General features: G+C 43.0%; 1 protein-coding gene across 4 annotated transcripts in view; it reads left to right on the top strand.

Annotated features, from left to right (window-relative positions):
• Positions 1 to 16,417, top strand: part of ZNF609 (zinc finger protein 609) — a 176,609-nt gene that overhangs the window by 154,911 nt on the left and 5,281 nt on the right. For all 4 annotated transcript variants that reach the window (XM_010840187.1, XM_010840190.1, XM_010840189.1 and 1 more), the window contains 5 exons: positions 10,022 to 10,109; positions 10,818 to 13,158; positions 14,036 to 14,402; positions 15,883 to 16,058; positions 16,307 to 16,403. In XM_010840187.1, the coding sequence (XP_010838489.1) occupies positions 10,022 to 10,109; positions 10,818 to 13,158; positions 14,036 to 14,402; positions 15,883 to 16,058; positions 16,307 to 16,403 (3,069 nt within the window). The remainder of the gene's footprint in view (positions 1 to 10,021; positions 10,110 to 10,817; positions 13,159 to 14,035; positions 14,403 to 15,882; positions 16,059 to 16,306; positions 16,404 to 16,417) is intronic.

Here is a 16,417-nt window from a genome sequence, read left to right as displayed (position 1 = left end):
AGTTTGGAAGTATTATGAGTGAAGCTGCTATGAAGATTCTTTTACATGTCTTTTGTTAAATATGAGTTCTTGTTTCTGAGAATTGCTGGGTCATAGATTTGTTGTTGTTGTTCATTGCTCAGTTGTGTCCAGTTCTCTGTGACCCCATGGACTGCAGCATGCCAGGCTTCCCTGTCCATCACTGTCTCCCAGAGTTTGCTCAAACTCATGTCCATCGAGTCAATGATGCCATCCAACTATCTCATCCTCTGTTGCCCTCTTCTCCTCCTGTTCTCAGTCTTTCCCAGCATCAGGGTCTTTTCCAATGAGTTGGCCCTTTGCATCAGGTGGCCAAAAAAGTATTGGAGTTTCAGTATCAAAATGAGTACTTCCAATGAATATTCAGGACTGATTTCCTTTAGGACTGACTGGTTTGATCTCTTTGCTGTCCAAGGGACTCTCAAGAGTCTTCTCTAATACCGTAGTTTGAAAGCATCAATTCTTTGGAGCTCAGCCTTCTTTATGGTCCAACTGTCACATCCGTACATGACTACTGGAAAAACCGTAGCTTTGACTATACGAACCTTTGTCGGCAAAGTGATGTCTCTGCTTTTAATACACTGTCTAGATTTGTCATAGCTTTTCTTCCAAGGAGCAGGCATCTTTTAATTTCATGGTTGCAGTCACCAGCCACAGTGATCTTGGAGCCCAAGAAAATAAAGTCTATCACTATTTTCAGTGTCAGAGGTTGGGTCATAGGGTAGATTATATTTAGCTTTACAAGATCTGCTTAGAAATACATGAGTTTGGTAGAAATAAAATAGCTTTCCAGAGTGCTTTACCAATATATACTCCCACTCAGCTAAAATTTTTTTCTACCAGGTAAATAATATCTGAAATGACATGCCTTATATTTCTTGCCTTGTATTTTCTTTAGCTTAAGTCTTTCATCATTGGTAAGAATCCATAGGAAATAATATTTTATTAGTCATTTATACTTTTAAATGCTTGAGTTTCACAGCCTTTCACCGAATCACAGAATTTTAGAGGTCTAGTCCTGTAACAAAGGAAGATAAAGTAGCTTGCCCAGAATCATACAGTTGGTTACTAACTCAGTTGAATACAGTAGATGCTTATTCAACTCACAAAATAAACCATTACTGTATTCAAACACTAGTAAGACTCCCACTATGTATAAGAATGGAACTACTAGTAAGTTTTTCTTTTATTGACTTAAATAAAACTGCCAAATATTGCTTCAGCAAAGAAGTGTTCATTCAGGACAGACAGAGAAATGCAGTTTGGGATCTGCAGCTGTGATGAGCCACATGCAAGTCCCACTTTTATAGATGGGAAATGGAAGTTGGGGAGCTAGAGAAAACAAAGAAACCCTGATTGAGTCCTTGCCAAGAAAGAAGAGGATACATTCTTCTTCCTTTTGGGCTCTGCTGTTATCACAGGGCATAAGAACACCTTCAAGTCTTACAGTTCTACTTAGGTTTTTGCTTATTAATTTTTTGCACATCCCCCCTCCCTTTTAATCAAGATCTTTCTCTGAAAGTATCACTGACCAAAAGTCAGTTTAGGTAGTTTGAGTAGGTTTTTGTCTCTCAGTGCCAAGAAGGACCTTTCCTGGGTGTAAGATCTCCCGCCAGAGGGAAAGTACAGATTAGAAACCTATTTGCAGTTACATCCTAGTGACAAGGGAAGGCAGAAGGGAGAATTCACAATCACTTCTTATCTAAAGTCCATATGTTATCAAGATCTTAAATATTTCAGATCATCTGAAGTGTTATGTCAAATAATCAGAAGTTTGGCAGTAAACTTACAATAGGGCTGGTCCAGGTGTCTTGGGAAAGCTGGCTCAGTGGATGTTGTTACTTCATTTCTGGGAAATCTTCATTTTCAGATAACCAGATACTGTGAGGTCCTCAGGGTTTGCTGCTTTCTTTACTTGTATCACATGATTCCCCAAGAGTCTGTTCCTTGGAGTTAGGTGGTACAGGAGTTGGTGGTGCCTGATAGGGGCCTTTGCAATGAGGTATAAGAGAGTTCTTTCCCAGTAGATGAAATCTCCAGGTTACTGGGTGTAATGCTTACAGTCTTCACCTTCCCCAGGGTGCACTGTGAAAAAGACTGCGCTGTCAAGCGTGGTTATTTTTAATAGAAGCAGTTAGGCCTCTGCAATATTGGACTATCTCTCCTTTTATTACTTGTGGGTCAAAAGAAGCAGGAGCCAAGTGCATCGGACATCTTATTACTATCTCAAAGGGTGAGAGTTTATGACTTCTAAAAAGGGTAGATCTGAAATATGGAAGGACTAACAACAACAGTTTTAGCCAAGGTATTTGGAGGGCCTCCAACAATTTTGCAAATTGAATCTTAAAAAAAAAAAATATGTGTGTGCATGTATTTGGCTGTCAGGTCTTAATTGCAGCACAGGGATCTCTGATCTTCACTGTGGCATGCAGGGTTTAGTTGCGACACAGGGAATCTGGTTCCCTGAACAAGGATCGAACCTGGGCCCCCTGCTTTGGGAGCAAGGAGTCTTAGCCTCTGGACCACCAGGAGGCATGCATGAGTGCTCAGTTGCTCAGTCGTTGACAGCTTCATTTATGACCTCATGAACTGTAGTCCACCAGGCTCCTCTGTCTATGGGATTTCCCAGGCAAGGATACTGAAGTGGGTTGCCATGCCCTCCTCCAAGGGATCTTGCTGACCCAGGGATCGAACCCACATCTCTTGCATCTCCTGCATTGGCAGGTGGGTTCATTACCACTGGCCACCTGGGAGGCCCTAGTTAGAGAGCTAAAGGTGCTTAAAGTACTTAAATGTGTAACAATTTCTTTTCCAATGTCCTGACTCTTTGCAATAGTAGCAGAAACTGGGGGATTTGGGTTTTGTTTAGGAGGCTTCATCTGCTGGATTTGAAGATTAAGAATTTTGGTGGTCTCCCATTTAGTCATTCATTTAGCGTGCAAGAGAGCTAGTTTGTCAGATTAAATCTCAAGCGGACACAGTTTCCCATTCTATTGTGGTCCTTTTTAGTAGAAGGGAAAGCTCCCAGTTCAGCTCATTAATAAACATAGAGTTGAAAATTTCTCAGGTGGCATCAACATGTGAAGGAAGACCAGAATTTTTTTTTAATTTGAATTTGACTTAATATTTATGAACAATTCACCAGATTTTTCTGTGCAGACCTGAATTTTGTTTCGATTAACAGGCTTTGAAAAAGCCCTAGGAATTGCTCAGTGAAGTTGCTTAGCAATAGCTCAAACCTGATCATATAGTAAGTTAGTGGGCTGGTCTCCCAGTCATTATTCTAGAGACATTTCAGGATTTTCCCAATTAGAAGTTTTCCTCCAGTGCTGGGCCTAGCTTTCACCAACATGTATATGAACTAGCTAATTAAGCCAGGGAAACCTGTTTGGTAAATTTGAGTGATTATATTAAATTCCTCAGCAAATCTGTGAGGATCTTCCATTACTTTGGGAAAATCTTTGACAATGGCTTACAGTTCAGTATAAGGGAATATAAGAAATTAGAGGTTTAACCTCTGAATCCTGCTCAGAAGACTTAATTTTAAAGGGACAGGTTTTAACAATTTGAGAAGAACAGGGAACTGGGAGAGTTTCAGAAATGGGATAAGTTCCAGGAGAAAATCTGTATGAGGGAACCGAGGGCATGGAGGAGGCACTGGCAGTATAGAAGGGAGGCATGGAGGCAGAGTCTGTCCCCAGGAAGCCAAGGGACAGAGACAAGATGGTGCTGAGGGTGGAGGGCAAAGGTTGGTGCTGGAAATAGATGTTTGAGTCATTAGATGCGAAGAAATAACAGCAAAAGGTATTGAAGAAAAGCAAGCAGAACAGCAAGAAGAAAATCAGGCCAGAGTGGTGTCCTTGTCCTGAAGACCAAATGAAGAAAATGTTTCAAGAAGGAGATGGTGAAAGACTTCCCTAGTGGCTCAGTGGTAAAGAATCTGCCTGCTAATGCAGGAGACACGGGTTCAATCCCTGGTCTTGGAAGATCCCTGGAAGATGCCAAGGAGCAACTAAGGCCGTGCACCACAACTACTGAGACTGCGAGCCCTAGAGCCTGTGCTCTCCCGCAAGAGAAGCCACCGTAATGAGGAACCTGCACATGACAACGAAGAGTAGACCCAGCTCTCTGCAACTAGAAAAAGCCTGAGCAGCAGTGAAGACCCAGCAGAGTCAAAACATAAAAGTTTAATAAAAAAGGAGAGTGGTCAACTGAGATGATTGGATGACCTCACCTATTCAATGGACATGAACTTGGGCAAACTCCAGGAGATGGTGAGTGACAGGAAGGCCTGGCATGCTGCAGTCCATGAGGTCACAGAGTCGAACACGACTTGGTGACTGAACAGCAACTGAGCAGGCAGGAAGCTACTAGATCCCTGAGAGAAAGAATATACTTAGTGGAAATGGTGACAACGAGGGCTCTGGAGGTAAAATTTGCTTTTCCAACTATTGTGCCAGTATCAGTCTTGATTGCACAACTGTTTTGAACTGTCCTCTGAAACAAAGTAGTGCTGCTTTGGCATCAAGTTGTCTTAACACTGTCACTCCTGTGACTTGGGAGAACCTGACTGCTGCCTCATACCAAGTCATTTCCCCTTTACTGTGTTCCTGTGTTGATCACCTTTAAGAAGGGAGAATACTCAACACTCTAAAACTTAATAATGGTTTATTGAGATTATGTCTGTGAGGTCCATGGTAAATACGCAGATAACCACCTAGAGAAACACAAAGCAATACTTCTACTTTTAGCATTATTATTATCTTTAAATATGCCAAGCCTTTCCTTATTTTGTGAACACTTATTCAAAATAGGGAACTTTCTCAAATGAAAACCAATTTTTCTCTTTCTCTTCAGCCTCCTTGCTGCCCTATAGTTAGCCCCTAACAGTGAAACTAGGTCTGTTAAGTGTTATTTTCTGCTTTTTCCTTCCTGTCCTCTTATTCGCCCAGCTGTCTCAAGCCAGAACCTTGTAGGAAGAGAGTTATATTTCAGAAAACTGTTTGCTCTGACATTTAAACAAGCTTCCATTTTGTTTTTCCATATTAGAATTTTTTCTCTTCCCCTTGTCCACTTCCAGCACTCTGTCTGACCTGTCATCTTTTCAGTTCATTCATTATTGTTAAGGTTTGCAGATTATACCAGAGGAAGGAGACAGATTTATAAATGTGTGTTCCTGGCCAGCTGTTTCAAGAGGAGGAATAACATTCTTATTATTATTGTATACCTGCTCTCTGTATACAGCTGTGCTCATCTGCCCTTGTTAATGAGGCACCTACTTCGAAGTCTTACCTTGTCTAGAAATAAATGGATTCTGCTCCTATTCAAATTGGTTATCCAGTAATCAGATCAGGTTATCACTGGGAGGAGACATCCATATGAATTCACTTTGCTAACAGCCAGAGAGAATTTTGCCCAATTGCTTTCTTAGGAGGTCTGTCTGTGTATATACACACACACACACATACACACACAGAGCTGAATCACTTTGCTATACACTTGGAACTAACACAACATTGTAAATTATACTTCAGTTTAAAAAGTAAATATATGAGAGAAAAAAAATGGTTAAAAAAAAAAAATCCAATTGACTAAACCAAAGTTCTTTCCTGCCCTGATTTCATTAGATTGAGATTTTCTATTAGGATAATCTTTTTTTTTTCAGCTCCCTTGTCTGTTCTGGTTATATGATAGAGCATTCTAAAATATGATTCCAAAGAGAACAGGAGCATTAAAAAAGTACCCTTGATAAGGAATGACTGTTACTTACAGTCATTTAAATTTTTTAAAAACTCAGTACATTGGATAAATTCTATCCTGTATGTTGTAGTCAAAGAAAATATTATAAGTTGCAAAAATCAAAAACAAAGAGAAAAGAATATGAAAGATCAGTATGAGTCCTTAGGAAAAAAAAATAATGAAAGAAATGGCAGAAATTTAAAATATAATAGTAAAAGTGAAAATTTCCTAGAAGATGAAGGAAATCCCTTAGCATCAAAAGACAAAGAAATGGGAAGTAGGTTGGAAAGATAAGAGGATTAGTCTAGAAGGTCCAAATAGGAGTTCCAGTAAGCAAGAAGCAACAAGTATAACTAATAAGAAGACAGAAAATTAACAAGGATGTGCAAGATTTGAAAAACATTATCAATCAACTTGATCTATATAGGCTACCCAACAACTGCAGATCTATATAGGCTACCCAATAACTGCAGAACTTGATCTATATAGGCTTGATCTATATAGGCTTGATCTATATAGGCTTGATCTATATAGGCTTGATAGGCTACCCAGCAACTGCAGAACATACATTTTGAAATATTCTTTTCAAGCGCACATGGGATATTCTTCAAGATAGGCCATATTTTATACCTAAATTGATTCTCAATAAATTTAAGAGGATTGAAGTCATATGTAGTATGTTCTCTAACTACAGTAGAATTATATTAGAAATCAGAAACAAAAAGGTAGTTGGAAAATTCCCAGGTATTTGAAAATTTGACAACACTTCTAAATAAACCCAGAATTAAAAAAAAAAAAGGGAAACTAGAAAATGTTTTGACCTGAATGATAATAAAAACATTAAAACTTGTGAAATGCAACTAAAGTGGGCTATGAGGGTAATTTATACCTTCAATGCTTATATTAGAAAAGAAAAAAAGATCTAAAACAGGTGTTGGCTAATGTTTTCTATAAAGGGCCAAATAGTAAATATTTTAGGCTTTGAGGGCCATATCATCTCTATGACTCACACTCAGCTCTGTCCGCCTTGAGGTGTGAAATCAGGCATAGACAGTGGGTAAATGAATAAATGTGGCTATGTTCCAATAAAACTTTTATTTCTGAGCAATATCTGAATTTCATATAATTTCAGATGACATAAAATATTATTCTTTATCATTTTTTTCTACCACTAAAAATGTAAAAACCATTCTTAGCTTGTTAAAGATACCTTTAAAATATTTCATGGTAGAATGTTCATGATCTTGTGATAAGACATAAAAATCACAAACCATAAAGGAAAAGCTTAATATATTTTACTTCATTAAATATAAAACTAACCAAAAATAATTTAGAATTAAGGCAAAACAAACAAACAAAAAGTCCATGTCAGGGAATTCCCTGGAGATCCAGTGGTTAGTACTCCACTCTCGCTGACAAGGGCCCACGTTCAATCCCTGGTTGGGAAACTTAAGAAATTATTAAGGCATGCAGTGTGGCCAAGGGAAAAAAAAAAGGCAAACCAAACAAAAAAAGGTCCATGTCAGACATTTTATACCATGTTAAATTCCAGATGGATGAAAGAGTCAAATATAAAAATTCAAACCATAAAAATACTAGGAGAAGCCATAAGAAAAAAAAAAACAAACTGTTAATGAAGTGATGGACTGGGGAAAGCCTTTTGAAATATGACAAAAATTCTGAAGCCATAAAAGACAACCTAAAAGTAAAGAATTTCTGCCTAGCAATAACCACCATTAACAAGTAACAAATATTTGTTTTTGCGACCCCATGGACTACAGCACACCAGGCTTCCCTGTCCATTGCCAACTCTCGGAGCTTGCTCAGACTCAGGTCCATCAAGTCAGTGATTCCATCCAACCATCTTATCCTCTGTCATCCCCTTCTCGTCCTGCCTTCAATCTTTCCCAGCATCAGGGTCTTTTCCAATGAGTCAGTTCTCCCCATCAGGTGGCCAAAGTATTAGAGCTTCATCATCAGTCCTTCCAATGAATATTCAGGACTGATTTCCTTTAGGACTGACTGGTTGGTTCTCCTTGCAGTCCAAGGGACTCTCAAGAGTCTTCTCCAACACCACAGTTCAAAAGCATTAATTCTTTGGCACTCAACTTTCTTTATGGTCCAGCTCTCACATCCATACATGACTACTGGAAAAACCATCACTTTGACTAGACGGACCTTTGTGGGTAAAGTAATGTCTCTGCTTTTTAATACACTGTCTAGGTTTGTCATAGCTTTTCCTCCAAGGAGCAAGCGTCTTTTCATTTCATGGCTGCAGCTACCGTCTGCAGTGATTTTGGAACCCAAGAAAGTCTCTCACTGTTTCCATTGTTTCCCCATCTATTTGCCATGAAGTGATGGGACCGGATGCCATGATCTTGGTTTTTTGAATATTGAGTTTTAAGCCAACTTTTTTACTCTCCTCTTTCACTTTCATCAGGAGACTCTTTAGTTCCTTTTTGCTTTCTGCCATAAAGGTGGTGTCATCTGCATATCTGAGGTTATTGATATTTCTCCCAGCAATCTTGATTCCAGCTTGTGCTTCATCAAGCCTGACATTTTGCATGATGTACTCTGCATATAAATTAAATAAGCAGGGTGCTAATATACAGCCTTGACATACACCTTTCCCAATTTTGAACCAGTCCATTGTTCCATGCCAAGTTCTAACTGTTGCTTCTTGACCTGCATACAGATTTCTCAGGAGGCAGGTAAAGTGGTCTGGTATTCCCATCTCTTTAAGAATTTTCCACAGTAAACAGTCACAAATAAGAAAAGACTATAATTCAGTAGAAAAATGAGCAAAGGATATGAACAGACACTCCACTAAAAAGGAAATACAGATGTTTCATGCAGGTATCATAATGAAATGATATACAAACTGATAATAAAAAACATGACATTAAAAGTACGTAAAACACTGTCACCTATCAGACTGGCGAAACCAACAAAGTCTGAGAACACTGTATTGCCAAAGGGAAAGAATAACAAGTGTTCTCATGCACTAATGGGTTTATAAATTAGTACATCCTCTTTGAGGAAAAATTGGAAGTATTTATGAAAAATCCGAATACAAATACTCTGTGAGTAGCAGTTTTACTTATGGGAATTTACCTTACAGACATATTCTATAATATGTAACATAAAGCATGTGTTCAAGATTAGTTATTCAGCGTTATTTGTAGTTGCAGAAGAGTGAAGCAACCCAAATGTTCATCAACAGGGAAGTGGTCAAATCAATGATGGTGCAGTTTGAAATCATGCATATGTAGCCATTGAAAAGAATGAAGTAGTTCTATGTGTGATCATATAGAATGATCCAAAATATATGGTTACATGGGAAATGTGTATAATATTGGTGTACACTGCTACCATTTGAGGAAGAATATATAAACATATTTGCTTATAAATATATAAACTACCTCTAGAGGAATACATGGATATCCATGGATGTTTCTGAGTAGGGGACCCGAAAAGTTGAAGAATAGTGACAGGAAGAACACTTCATTTTATCTTGGGTTTGTTTGCTCTTTTTTTTTTTTTTTTGGCTACCTTTTAAATTTTGGAATGTGGCTGTATTATTTATTCAAAACCATTTTAAAATAAAATGAACATGTCAGGAATGTTCATTATGATGTCATTTAGAGTGAAAATGTGCAAGAAACATCTAAATTTTCATCAATAGGATGTATAAATTGTGGTCAAGTCATGCAGTGACATACTTGAGCACCGTTAAAACAAATGGGTTAAGCTCTTCATGTCAACACTGATATATCTCAAATTTGTAATGTTGTGAGAGAGGTAAGTTTTACAACCAGCATGATCCCATCATTGGCAGGTTTGAAAATACAGTAAACAATGCTTTTCAGCTATGATATTTTGTTCTTTAAAAAAGAAATTTGTTGCAAGTATAGCATAAAATCTTATAAATCCATTGAGCTGCTCCATGGGCACATGAAGTTTTTAAGTTAACCTTTGTATTTTTTAGTGTATTTGAAATGCTGCATAGTTTTTTAAAAGTTAGGGAAATGTACCTTAACTGGACCATGGAATCTTTGCAAATGCTCCCATCCTAAGGGCCCCTGGTAGTGGTGTAGGCAGTTCCCGTGGAACTGTTCCAGCCTAATGCTGTTTGGCCCGTTGGGACATAACAGCACCCCCTAAACCCTCCTACAAGAGCTAGAATGCTACTCAGACGGAAAACACTCTTCTCAGTGGCCAGCAGCATTCCTTCTGTGTGTATCTGAGTCTTCTTGTCTTTCAGGGATGTTAGTGGTGAATGTAACGTGGAGAAACAAGACTTACGTAGGTACACTTCTTGACTGCACACGGCACGATTGGGCACCCCCAAGGTAAGCACGCTACAGCCTCTGTCTGAACCACCCTTATCAGTAATCTCTCATACCTTTATCTTGTTAGAGTTGGATAGCTTTTAAAGGACACTCAGCTTTTAAAGGACAGTATGGTATAAAAACAAAGGAAGGCATCGTATTCATCTGGCATTCAAGAAGAATAAATCAGTTAGGTGTTGGTTTGGGTAGGAATGGTGAGGAGATCCTGTTTAAGCCTTTATCTAGAATGACTGAATTCTGGCTTCTACCTAAAGTCATCTCGAGACCAAGGTCAGAATCTGACTGTGGGGGAACAAGCATTCATTGATGATATTTTCTGATAGTAGCTATCTCTCAGAAGTTAAAACTCAAGAACATTTTCAGTTTCATAAGCTCCTTTAGACAATCTGGATTTCACAGAGACCTTTCAAGTTGCAGTTGGCCCTAAGACTGATATTTCTGTGAATTTCAGCTAGTTCTTATTATTAATTTCCAGTTCATCAGGGTTGGGGGAACCCAAATCTCAGGGAATAATGTATAGCTAGCATGAGGTAACATCCTAGAAGCTCACCAGTAATGCAGTTAGCATGTTTTCAGAAGTTTCTTTAACAAATATTCATTGAAAATGATAGTTACCATTTGGACAGTTCTTCTGGAGGCTGCAGCTAACCTGGTTTGAAGGTAGCTTCTTTTCTTAATAATATCTTGTTGTGTTTGTCATTTGCCAAGGTTCTGTGACTCTCCCACCAGTGACTTGGAAATGCGCAATGGTCGGGGTAGAGGCAAACGCATGCGTCCCAACAGTAACACGCCTGTCAATGAGACAGCCACAGCCTCTGACAGCAAAGGGACCAGCAGCAGCAGCAAAACCCGAGCGGGAGCCAATAGCAAAGGCCGTCGGGGCAGCCAGAATTCTTCAGAACATCGCCCACCTGCCAGTAGCACCTCCGAGGATGTCAAGGCCAGCCCTTCCTCAGCTAATAAGCGGAAAAACAAACCCCTTTCAGACATGGAGCTGAATTCTAGCTCAGAGGACTCCAAAGGGAGCAAACGTGTCCGTACGAATTCCATGGGCTCAGCCACTGGCCCCCTCCCTGGGACCAAGGTGGAACCCACTGTTCTAGACAGAAATTGTCCTTCCCCAGTCCTGATTGATTGTCCCCACCCTAACTGCAACAAAAAGTACAAGCACATCAATGGACTTAAGTACCACCAAGCTCATGCCCATACAGATGACGACAGCAAGCCAGAAGCAGACGGAGACAGTGAGTACGGAGAGGAGCCCGCCCTCCATGCAGATCTCGGGAGCTGCAATGGCGCATCTGTCTCACAGAAGGGTTCCCTATCCCCTGCCCGGTCAGCTACCCCCAAAGTTCGGCTCGTGGAGCCCCATAGCCCTTCTCCTTCAAGCAAATTCAGCACAAAAGGCCTCTGTAAGAAAAAGTTGAGTGGGGAAGGGGACACAGATCTTGGGGCCTTATCCAATGATGGCTCTGATGATGGACCCTCAGTAATGGATGAAACAAGCAATGATGCTTTTGATTCTTTGGAAAGGAAGTGTATGGAAAAGGAAAAATGTAAAAAGCCCTCTAGTTTGAAACCTGAAAAGATTCCTTCCAAAAGTTTAAAGTCAGCCCGGCCCATCGCCCCTGCCATTCCCCCACAGCAAATTTATACCTTCCAGACAGCCACCTTCACGGCAGCAAGCCCAGGCTCCTCCTCAGGCTTGACCACCACTGTGGTCCAGGCCATGCCCAACAGCCCCCAACTGAAGCCCATTCAGCCCAAGCCCACTGTGATGGGAGAACCTTTCACAGTCAACCCTGCCTTGACTCCAGCCAAGGACAAGAAAAAGAAAGAGAAAAAAAAGAAGGAATCTTCAAAGGAACTTGAAAGTCCTCTGACCCCTGGGAAGGTATGTCGAGCAGAAGAAGGCAAAAGCCCATTCAGGGAATCATCGGGAGATGGGATGAAAATGGAGGGCCTCCTGAATGGCTCCTCAGACCCCCACCAGAGCCGACTGGCCAGCATCAAGGCAGAAGCTGACAAGATCTACAGCTTCACAGACAATGCTCCCAGCCCTTCAATTGGAGGCAGTAGCCGCCTAGATAGCACTACCCCTACCCAGCCCATGACCCCGTTACACGTAGTGACCCAGAATGGAGCTGAAGCCAGCTCAGTCAAAACCAACAGCCCTGCATACTCTGACATTTCTGATGCTGGGGAGGATGGAGAGGGCAAAGTGGACAGCGTCAAATCCAAGGACCCTGAACAGCTGGTCAAGGAAGGGGCCAAGAAAACTCTCTTCCCCCCTCAGCCACAAAGCAAAGACTCACCATATTACCAAGGCTTTGAAAGTTACTACTCTCCAAGCTACGCACAGTCCAGCCCAGGGGCTCTGAACCCCAGCAGCCAGGCAGGAGTGGAGAGCCAGGCTCTGAAGACAAAAAAGGATGAGGAACCTGAGACCATAGAGGGAAAAGTGAAGAATGATGTCTGTGAAGAAAAGAAGCCTGAGCTGAGCAGTTCCAGCCAGCAGCCCTCCGTCATCCAGCAGCGTCCCAACATGTACATGCAGTCCCTGTACTACAACCAGTATGCCTACGTGCCGCCCTACGGCTACAGCGACCAGAGCTACCACACCCACCTCCTGAGCACCAACTCCGCTTACCGACAGCAGTACGAAGAGCAGCAGAAACGGCAGAGCTTGGAGCAGCAGCAGCGAGGACTGGACAAGAAGGCCGAGATGGGCCTGAAGGAGCGGGAGGCAGCCCTCAAGGAAGACTGGAAGCAAAAGCCGTCAATTCCACCAACTCTCACTAAGGCCCCCAGCCTCACGGACCTGGTGAAGTCAGGACCCAGCAAGGCGAAGGAGCCAGGGGCGGATCCTGCCAAGTCAGTCATTATTCCCAAGTTAGATGACTCCTCCAAACTCCCCAGCCAGGCCCCAGAAGGACTTAAAGTAAAGCTGAGTGAGGCCAGCCACCTAGGCAAGGAGGCTTCTGAGGCCAAGACAGGTGCCGACTGTGGCCGACAGGCAGAGGTGGATCCAATACTCTGGTACCGACAGGTAACTGTTTTGGAAGGAAATGGAAATACTGTTGGATAGTCTTTCTCTCTTCCTCATAAATCAGGGCCGTTCTTATGTAGGGAATCAACATAGTACAGATAGCAGGAGAAGAAGTCTATAATGTTAGGGATTCTTTACTTTTGTAAATCATTTTAATGTTTTTTTAAAAGCACTTTTTACACCAGTGAAAGAGGTTTTTCCCATTTAACAAGCGAGGCCCAGGTAAGTTAGCTTGATTTGTCTGGAGGTACTCAAGACTTCACCAGCAGAGCCAGAACCGGAACCAGGTATCTAGTGAAGCCTAATCATGTCTCGTCCGCTGTGTGGTTCCCATGGAATGAGGAAAGGTGGTCTCTCCAGTTTTTAAAGTAGGCGGAAGCACACTACTCAGACGGAAAAGATTTTATAGGCAGAGTTAGAACTAAGAGCTTGGTCTTACTTGTTTCTCTGTTCATGAGGCTTAGGAAGGCCCCCTTTGGTGCCACAGTTAGCCCGCCCTCCCTGAGCGGAGCGGCTCGTACAGTTCCCTGCCCCCAAACTTGCTCTGAAGAAGGGAAACCACCTCAGTATCCTTGGAGCAGAAACAGCTTCTTCCAGTCACTCCCCTCAAATGCTTGTTTTCTCATAGAGAAGACCCCCAGTGGATTTTCCCTATCTTTCCCCACATTTTATAGCCTTTTGTTGGGGGGAGGGGACAGGCATTTAAGCAGGAGGGACCATACTTGATTTTGAACGAAGATCGGTAGAGGCCAAGATCCCGCAGTGCTCCAGGAGTCTGGCGTTGTCTGCTCTGCACTGGTGTTTCTATTGGGACCTTGGGCTTGAAATCTCTCTCTCTCATCTGTACAACACTCATGTCATTCTGTGATTGTTGCAGGAAGCAGAGCCCCGGATGTGGACGTATGTCTATCCTGCCAAGTACTCGGACATCAAGCCAGAGGATGAGCGGTGGAAAGAGGAGCGGGACCGCAAACTGAAGGAGGAAAGGAGTCGGAGTAAGGACTCTGTTCCCAAGGAGGATGGGAAGGAAAGCACAAGCAGTGACTGCAAGCTGCCCACATCAGAGGAACCCCGCCTTGGGGGCAAGGAGCCCCGACCCAGTGTCCACGTGCCTGTGTCCTCCCCCCTCACGCAGCACCAGCCCTACATCCCCTACATGCACGGCTACTCCTACAGCCAGTCCTATGACCCCAGCCACCCCAGCTACCGTGGCATGCCTGCCGTGATGATGCAGAACTACCCAGGTACCGTACCACAGCCCCGCTGCTGCTCTGGTCACTGGGGAGGGAAACGAAGCAGATTTCAAATCCAGTTTTCTTGCTCAGCTTCCTTGCTAAGGCTACTGAGGCTCAGGTAGATGGTAACTCTGATGTGAATGTGGTATTGTGGTCACTCCAACCCTGAGCTCCTTGAGTGACCCCGGCTTACAGTCTGTGGGACCACGCCTTCCTCCCTTGCACCAGGTGGAGGGTTCACTCTGCAGTCAGTTTTCGTGGATAACTGAAGGCGAAACCCCGTCTACCAGAGGCATCTTCCCTCAGCTGGGATTTTCCAAACACATACTTTAAGGACTTAACCACTGGCGGTCCAGCTGTTAAGACTCCGCTTCCACTGCAGGGGGCGTGGGTTCCATCTTGGTCAGGGAACTAAGATGCCTTGGGGTATGGCCAAAAGAAAACCACATACTCTATATTTTGCCACGTGCTAGACACTGGGGGGAATATAAAAGAAATAGAGAAGACTACTCCAGTCCCCTCAAGGAGCTCACAACTTAACTGTAGCAGGAGAGACACATGGAACAAAGTGAAATTCACATCAGGAGAATGCATGTGTTCATTTGCAAGATCATGTTTAGCATAAAGTTAGCAGGCAGTCAGGGAGGGGAGGTCCAGTGAGGGAAAGGTTCAGTTTGGGAAAAATAAGCTCTTATACTGCCATGAAGTATAGAGGAGGGGAGGGCAGCACAGAGTAGGAGTTTAAGTGTTTTTGAACTAGTCAGAAGAAAATGCTTCCTTTACTCACTGATCTCTGTTGCCTGAAGAGCCCTTCTTTCACTTTTTGGAGCTCCCACCTCACTGTAGAAAAGCAGCTCACAGTCTTGATATTGATGTTTTAAGGCAGATTCTAAGTAGGACATGTGAGCTTTTCAAACAGAAATAGGAAATTGTCTCTTCCTGCAGTATGCCTTTGTCCTGTTACCCCAGTCCTGTATAAAAACAGTAGTTCCATTTGATGAGTACTTGCTTTAGGCCAGGCACTGGACTATGTGATTCATGTACATTATCTCATTTAATCCTGTCACCCTGTGAAATCAGTATTAGTGTCTTCATGTTGATGGTCAAGAAGTTGAACCTCAGAAGGTTAATTTGAGCTAATGAACTTGTTCATTTGTTCAGAGGTACCCAACTGGTAAGTCTCAGAGGTCAGATTTGAGCCCGAGGACATGACTTCAAATCCAGTGACCTTTCTAATCCTATGATTGTAGCACCTCTTGGAGATGAATCTGAGACTTGAGCCCTAAGGAAGTTGATTCCCCAGAAACTGAGGGCCATGTTCCTAATATCCCTTAGCTGTCTGCCTCCAGAGCTCAGAAGAGGAAGGACACACTCTCAGCCTGAGGACACTGTGGTGGAGCATCCCTCAGCCTGAGCCTTGCCAGGCTCGCTCAAGCGGAGTCTCTCCTGCCTCTCCCACCTCTCTGACTGCTTTATTTCTCTCTCCCAGGTTCCTACCTGCCTTCCAGCTATTCTTTCTCCCCATATGGCAGCAAGGTCTCGGGGGGTGAAGATGCTGACAAGGCCCGAGCCAGCCCCAGCGTCAGTTGTAAATCCAGCTCAGAGTCCAAAGCCCTGGACATCTTGCAGCAGCATGCCAGTCACTACAAGAGCAAGTCTCCCACGGTAAGGGACGCGCAGAGACACTGGCCATTGTCAGAGACCAGGAAGGGTAGAGCCAGGGTCTGGGAGAAGGTGGGCTGGCTCGAGTCCCAACAACAGTGTGGTGTGGCCGACCTGACCTGAGCTCCCCCAGGCACCTCCTTGATTCTTGGGTGTCCTGCATCTCTAAGGAGTCAAAGTGTGGGCTCGGGGCATCTTGCTTTCATGTGTGTGCCTCACAGTAGAGCTTTTGTGTCTGCTTTCCTTTCCAGATAAGTGATAAAACTTCTCAGGAGAGAGATCGGGGAGGCTGTGGGGTGGTTGGGGGTGGTGGCAGCTGTAGCAGCGTCGGGGGAGCAGGCGGGGGGGGAAGGGGGGTTGAA

Source organism: Bison bison, unplaced genomic scaffold (genome assembly GCF_000754665.1).
Source record: "Bison bison bison isolate TAMUID 2011002044 unplaced genomic scaffold, Bison_UMD1.0 scf7180017864142, whole genome shotgun sequence".
NCBI lineage: Eukaryota > Metazoa > Chordata > Mammalia > Artiodactyla > Bovidae > Bison > Bison bison.
This window is presented reverse-complemented; position numbering and strand designations above follow the sequence as displayed.